Source organism: Ursus arctos, unplaced genomic scaffold, assembly GCF_023065955.2.
Source record: "Ursus arctos isolate Adak ecotype North America unplaced genomic scaffold, UrsArc2.0 scaffold_30, whole genome shotgun sequence".
In the NCBI taxonomy this organism is placed as follows: domain Eukaryota; kingdom Metazoa; phylum Chordata; class Mammalia; order Carnivora; family Ursidae; genus Ursus; species Ursus arctos.
In genome coordinates, this window is record NW_026622986.1 from 4,246,463 (window position 1) to 4,254,164 (window position 7,702).

At 46.8% G+C, this 7,702-nt stretch overlaps 1 protein-coding gene across 2 annotated transcripts in view; it reads right to left on the reverse strand.

Moving 5' to 3' along the window:
* Positions 1-3,955, reverse strand: part of CCNY (cyclin Y) — a 221,398-nt gene extending 217,443 nt beyond the window's left edge. The window contains exon 1 of one of the 2 annotated variants that reach the window (XM_026483421.4): positions 3,671-3,955. In XM_026483421.4, the coding sequence (XP_026339206.1) occupies positions 3,671-3,824 (154 nt within the window). In that variant the 5' untranslated portion in view covers positions 3,825-3,955. The remainder of the gene's footprint in view (positions 1-3,670) is intronic. The other variant, XM_057304701.1, reaches the window with a different exon arrangement.
* Between the last annotated feature and the right edge of the window lie 3,747 nt (positions 3,956-7,702).

A 7,702-nucleotide genomic window follows, 5' to 3' on the forward strand; every position in this document is an offset into this window, starting at 1 on the left:
GTGGCTTAGCTGAGACAAGCAGCAGGAGACGTTTTGAGAAGTGGCTGGATTCTGGATATATTTTGAAGGTTGAGAGCCATTCTTTCCTAGCAGATTGGATACAGCATGATGGAAAAATTGGGTTGTCAAAGAAGACAGCTGAGCTACAAAGGATGAAACTGCTAGCAATTATTTTAAGGCAAAACCCTAAGTGACACTTTTGTACAGATGTTACAGGCATTCTATCCTGATTTACTTGGTCTCATCAAATCTTAAATTCTCTTTCTCTCCTCCCACAGAAATAATCTAATCAGGTAAGGCCAGTCTATTAAAGATACACGATGTTTCTTCTCAGAGAAATTGTGACTATGACTGTAAAGACAGACACCCTATCTCAGAAAACAACCCAAGGACTAGTAAATGTGTGATGGCTAGTCAAGCAACAATGGGAAGTTTCCATGTGTCAATTACTGGGTGTGTGACTTTAGGCAAGTCATTTTTCTTCTCTGCCTCATTTTTTTGTGTTAAAGTAAGGATAATGTTATCCATAGGGTTATTGTGAATACTAAATGAGTAAATAGTTATCAAGCTGTCAGAGCAGCATTTGGCACAGAGTAAACAATACCTAAGTGTTGCAAGTATTACTATCATTGTCATTAAGTCTTGTTAATTCTCAATCTCTGAATAATTTTATGAGAAATAATACCTAGGGAGCTGATGAGTCTAATATACACTTCCAAAAACATGAATAAGCTAACACTAAGGTACACAGAGTACAAAGGCAGGGCAAGTTGCTGGTAGGTGTCATGGAAGCCTAACTCCCCTCAGTCACTGAAACACTACAGGACAAATGCTACCCATTGTGTGTTTTGGGCAGGGAAAACAGGGATTCAAACCTCATGTCTCTGTGATTTTAAGAAACTGACCTATCACAGAAGCCCCATGAACTTCTCTGAACCTTTCAATTCTACTTGTCTGAGACGTCTCTAAGGATAAAGACGGTACTTGCGCACTTCGGCTTTTGTGATATACTCAAGTATGCTTCAGCTATAGTTTTTAAACGTTTACTAATCATCTATCAATATAACTCAAAAGTTAAAATCTCTACCTATTTCTATATGCTATTTAAGTTAAACAAGTTTGTTCTGTTCTCCCAGCTTCTGATACTGAATGAATTTCTATGGAAAATGTCCCTGAGTAACAGACTTACCCAGCCAGGGATTCTCAGCACTACCTCCATCTTCGAATTACCTGGAGAATTTTAAACATATTAATGCCAAGTCCCAGTCCTAGATTTCTGGTGTAAATGAAACCAATGTTGAGAACCACAGACAGGTAAATCCTAGAAGTATTACGTATTGAATTTTGGGAGACAGAGAGAATATTGTTTAAACTGTGAATTAGCATTTCTGGGTTTAAACTAGTATCATCATATGAATTGAGTTCTGGGATAAGAAGACACTATGAACCTAGATTAGAAATCTTTTTAACCCTGGGAAACAAACTGAGGGCTTCAGAGGGGAGGGGGGTGGGGGAATGGGATAGGCTGGTGATGGGTAGTAAGGAGGGCACATATTGCATGGTGCACTGGGTGTTATACGCAACTAATGAATCATGGAATTTTACATCAAAAACTAGGGATGTACTGTATGGTGACTAACATAATATAATAAAAAATATTATTAAAAAAAGAAAAAAGAAAAGAAAGGAAATCTTTTTAACCTGCCCTAGAGTCTCCTGAACTATCCTGAACTTCCAAAACAAGAGTTGGTAGTCTTCCAAATGTTTTCTCAAAGCTGACCTGATGACCAAAACTGAGATTTCTTTCAAATGAAATAACACACAATACTATTATATTTTTCTCTGGCAAAATCCTTCTAAGACTTAGTGCCAAATACCTGGTTATGATTACCCCCCCCCACTTCCTTACTATAGTCAATAATAGTATGCAGCTTGTCTCTAAGAAACATGAATTTTCCTTTTGTCTGTATTCTTTTAATTCATTATATAAAACATAAAGCTCTTTCCAATATTAGTGAACGTGGAGAAATTATTTCCAAATGTTTTTGCCTATCAGCATTGTATAAGACTGGGTAATGGCTTTCTATAATAAACTCAGTCATTCATTCATTCCTTTAAAATACAATACTTATTAAATCTCTACTATATGCTACACATTTCCTTCAGCTGCTTGGACTATACCCGTGATCAAGACAGACCAGACCTCAATATCCTTCTAGATGCCTTTAAATGCATGAATTTAAAGTATAACTGTAGTTCAAAAACGTCTAAAGAAATTAAGATAATGGAAGTCTAATATAACTATACTAGAAATATCATTGGAACCCTAATTTACTACGTGTCTACTATAAGCCAGATGTTATATTAGTCCCTTTAATATATGGTACTCATTTAATAAAGTTGCTGTCCTGCAGAGATGACATTACTATTTACAAGAAATTAAAAGAGGCCAAACAATGAGAAAATTCTTTCCTTTAGCAGAGTTTAAATTTGGCTTTCCACACTAGAGGGAATTCTCCATCCAAAGCTGTCAAGAATGACTTATGACAGAGTGGTGTCAATTCATTCACACAAGAAATTTTTTCATCTTAGTTCAATTACATCAACTGTGAGAAGATTTGGGGGTTAAAAAAAGAAAAATCACGTTGTCATAAGAATATACTTCCAATTTCACATTTTTTAAGTTGAAATTACGCAAACTGTGTTTCAAGCATGATGCATAAACTACCTATCCATATTAAGCCACACAGCTTAAGGATAAATTAGGACTAACGAATATACTGTGAGACCAATAAAATAAATAAATACACATTACTAGGTGCAGTGATCAGTCCTTTAACTTTACGAACACTAGTCCAAACATCACTCAGCTCAATCAGAAATTCATAGGACTGTAATTCTGCCCCAAGCAAAAACTGGGAGACAACCCAAAGATGTCTCCAAACCATTTTGATAATAATTGAGTTTGTTGTTTCGTTTTGCTTTTTATAAGTATTCAGCTATTTGACTCCAATCCTGCATACATCGCCCCCCCCCCAAAAAAATCCTTTTTTAAGTTTTTAACGGAAATAGGGAACTGCCAATTGGGGTCAGTTTGTAAGTTTCCGGGGGAAGCTGATGTACGCCAACCCTGCTCTCCCAACTCCAGGTAGAGACTGATTCCAAAATGGGATTCACTCCTCATTTACGCCAAGGAGCATCCATTCCCTTCGCCTTCTAAAGGACAAACAAGCTCACCCTTCCAGTGAGTAACTTGGCTTGTGGCTACGTTCACACAGTGCCTGAAACGCAAGCTCTCGGGCCGCCCCCACCCCAGCACTAGCGGCTCAAGGCTGGACAAGGACTAGCTCTTGTCACCTCTCGACCTGCACCCCTCCGGCCCCACGGTTCTCCTGAGCCGCTGCCCGCCGGCAGTTTCCCCGCCGCTCGCTCGGGGGTACAAGCCAGGGGGCCGCTCGGGGTCTCCGGGACCCCCGAGCGCCCGGGGTTACGGGGCGGAAGACCCGGTCCTGCCCTGATTACAGAGGCAGGCTGAGAAAGCAAAAGCAGCCTCGGCCATACAGACGCTGGGGGTGCAGACAGAGCACCGCGGATGCAGGCGGGGTGTGGGGACGCCAGAGGGGGCCTCGGCGAGGCCGCCGCCCCGCGACCCGGATTCCCCCGCGCTCACCGTCGATGTTCTCCCGGTCGCTGATGTGCTGCAGGTTGCAGCCCGTGTCCTCGCGGCTCAGGTCCGTGTCGGGCCGGTAGGACTCCAGCCGGGAGTGGGCATTCCTCCGGAGCTTGGGGCTGGACGACACGCAGCACGAGGTAGTGTTCCCCATCTTCGGTGGCCCCCAGACTCCTGCTGCTCTCGCCTTCCTCCCCGTCCCCGGGAGCGGGGCGCGGGCGGCGGGGGCGTGGAGGGGAGGCCCGCCCGCCCGCCGCCGCGGGAGGGGGCGGAAGCCGCGGCCGGCCCCCGGGTCAGCAGCGGCGGCGGCGGCGGGGCCTCGCCATGGGCGGCGGCGGCGACGAGCGGGCGGCGGCCCCGGCTCCCCCGGCTCCCCCGGCTCCCCCTCGGCCTCTGCGCTCGCCCGCCCTGGTTCGGCGGGCCTGTCCGCGGCGGAGGAGCGCTCGGGTCCGCGCGACTGCGGCCGCCGAGCCTAGCTCACCCCGCCGCGGCCATGGCGGGCGGCGCCGCGCAGGCCGCCTCACCCCCCCGCGCTTCCCGGTCGGCGCCCGGGGCCCCGGCGGCGGCGGCGGCCTCCGCAAGAGGTTCCGGTTCAAGCGGGGGAGCCGCGTGTCCGTGCGGGACGGAAAGGCGAGCGGGCGTGGGCACGGTTCTCGTGCCCGGCGCTGCGGAGCCCGGCGCAGCCCGCGAGGATGCTCGGACGCCCTCCCCCGCCGTCGGCGCCCGCCCCCGCCCCCGCCGCAGCCCCCGCCCCGCCCCGTCGCCGCCTCTTCCCTCTGCCCTGGAAGCAGATCGGCGGCGGTAGAGGGAGGTCCCGAGCCGGCGCGCCCCGCGCCGAGTGTGGGGTCGCGGCTGGGGCGGGGAGCCGAGTCTCACGCAGGCGGGCGTGGGAGCCCCAGACGAAGCGGTCGGAAGCTCAGCGTCTCGATGCCCTTCCTCTCCGGCTCTCCGCGTCCTCCACCTCCCCCGGGCCTAACGCTGGGAAGAGAGGTGTGTGGCTGGCCTACGCCGCCCTGGGCCCGGCCCGGTGCCCCAGGGACCGCGGAGGGGCCGGAGCGGGCGGGGGCGCAGCCCAGGAGCCTGAGGGAGGGGCTGGCGGCGCACGGTGGAGAGAGGTGGGGATGCGGCCGCCTCCCGGCGGTGCGCGGAGGCTGGGTTTCTCTCACACCGAGGGGTCGGGGGTTATTTTGGAAGTATTTAAAAGGAAACTGGACCTTGATTTGGGACTTCTCGCGTCTATTTTGAGTTATGCCTTGACTTCATGGTGACCTTGTTAGAAGCCGTGAGATAAATCTGGGGGGCCCCTGGGCTACATTAATGCCGAATTAGCTGCAGTGTTCTGAGTTCCCAGGAAATGAGTGTGAAGTAGAGACCGATAACTTAACATCAGCTCTCCTTTACTTTGCAATGCTCTGGGGTTTTGTCTTGCTGAGACCAGCCTGACCTAAAGCATGTTAGCCGAGATGAAGTTACGTGAAAGTGCCTGGCTCACGTGAGATGTTCAGTAAATCTTGGGCTCCATTGCCTCCCGACGCCCGAGAAAGACCTTTTGCCGAAAGTGGCAGAAATAACCTCCCCACGCTTTCTCCAGATAGTCACTGGAGTCATGAGAAGACTCAGGGAAAAAATGACTTTGAACACAAAAAAATATGGTGCAGCCCTCTTAATTTTATATCTGGGGAAACGGAAGTCGAGAAAGATGAAGGGCCTTGATTTGCCCAAGGTCCCAGTACTAGTAAGTGGCAGATGTAAGTACTAAAAGGGAAGAAAAGGAGTAAGGAGACTTAATACTTTTATATATAGCATCAGCAACGTGTGGACATCTTGCCTGAGGCTTTATAAACATTTATTTTGTTTAATTCTTGATATCTCGCCTTTTTTACAACCTGTGTTGTCTCTCTAATCTTGCTTTCATGTTTATACATTTATTAGTCAATAATCAAAAAAGCCTCATGCTCTGAACTGGATTAATGCCATTTGTTGCAATAAGTGGCAGATGTCCTTGGAAAATAAATGGCAGCAAAGTGCTGATGTTGACATGAGAAAGGAAATGTAAACGGGAAGTTCCAAAGAATTGCAGCCCCGAAAAGGTGGGTAAATAGCAACAAGACAAAATAATGCTCTATATTAAGGCAGTTCTGACCTTCTTGCTTCCCAGGAAAGTTTAAATGGGACATAACTGCAAGTCAGTGAATGTGTATATTCACATTTTCAGAGCTACAGTGTGTGGGTGAAATGGATGAAAATTGGGACAGGGGTTATATTGTCTGTTCTGATTGCTGTTTTGTAATTGGGGCACTATAAGCATCCAAATGCTGAACCATAGGTGTATGGCATATCCACTTTAAATATGAAATTAAATTTTCATTTAATTGTAGAATTTATAATATTTATATCAGTGATATGCTCTGAAGGTTTTTAAGAGGAGAGGCAGAATAGCTGTCTTCAAGCTTCCTGTGCTGGCAGGTCATCGGGCAGTGTTAACTGAAAAGATAGTCTGGAGGTGAAGGAAGACAGGACTGGGGGTCAGGGTAGCCCCAGACTCTTGCCAAAGGATGGACAGTCATTGGTCTGCAGGGACTTTTCTGTCCCCCACCTTCCCCATCCCCTCTTTGACATTCCTACCGTGTTCCCTTTAGGAATGCACCTGTTGGAATTATAAAGAAGTGTGACTTTTGGTCAACAGGCCCAGGACTAGTGCTAAAGCCTCACCAGTGACTTACGTGAATGCCATGCCCCCCTGGCCTCCCCCACTGCCTCCCCCCACCACACACACACTTCAAACTCCTCCAGACAAAGATACCTCCTCCTTGAAATGCAGTGACAATTTAAGAGAGGTTGCAGAAACAAAGTGATGCCAAGATGAAAATGAAATGTGTTATTTATTAAGCACGTGTTAGAAGCCATGCTCTGTACTAAGTATTTTTTATATCTAAGCCTATGCTGTTTCCACATTTTACAAATAAAGATGCTTTAATTCTGATAATTAAACCTAAGATTAGACTACTGAGAAGAGGCCTAAGTGGAGATATTAACCTTGGTCCTGACTGCTAAGTCCATAAGGTCCCCTCTCAGCTGTATCCATCCCAACACATCCTGCCCCCACCTCTGGGTATCACTGAACAAGAAGGGAACAAAGAAGCAGATTAAAGTAATGAGAGAAGAAATCTGCAAAAGTTTTGAGTGGAAAAGAAATTCTAGTGTTACTTCTCTCCTTTTTTCTATTCTCTTTTTGAAGAAAGCTGGCAGTGACTGCTTAGGACTAGTTCTAGACTTGAAGAAGAGAGGGGATCCTTATTTCTGTGGGCCCCACCCTTCTGACCAGAGTAAGGTAGACAGGCAAGAAGGTCGAAGAGAAGCATATGCAGAAATGTGCATTTAGCCACAGTGTCTTTGACATTGCCACACTTGGGGTTCTAAATGCAAGGACACTTCGTCGGTAGAGTAAATCCAGCCCAGGATTGGGGCCAGACGGAGAGAGGAAAGGTGAGCGCTGCAACCCAACGCCCCCGTCCTCAAATCATTCAGCCTTTTGAGAGAACATCAACCTGGATGTACTCGTAACCCACCTTGCTCTTTAAGCTTTCTAGAAAGAATCATTTGGGTATTTTTTTCCTTCACTTTTCTCTGTAATCACTATTTAAGATTCTGGTCATTATGAAGAGGTGAATATGGAAATTCAGGTGAACAGCAGAAGTCATTGCTCTTCAAATTTTTTTTAGCAGTAGTAGCTTTTTTTTAACAAAATTTTCAATGGAACCACAATATTTAAAACATATGATCGGTGTTAGTATTAACCTATAAGATCTACTTATAAAAAACAAACTATTGAGAATTAGCTACCTTAATTGAATCACGTAGATCGTAATTATAGTCTTACTTCAGTCACACTTATATCCATGAAATATGAATCACCCCCTAGAATACAGAAAACACTGATCCAGGTTAACCCAGGACCTGGACTTTTGGTCAAAAGAAGAAAAATGGGGGCACCTGGATGGCCCAGTCGGTTGGGCGTCTGCCTTCGGCTCA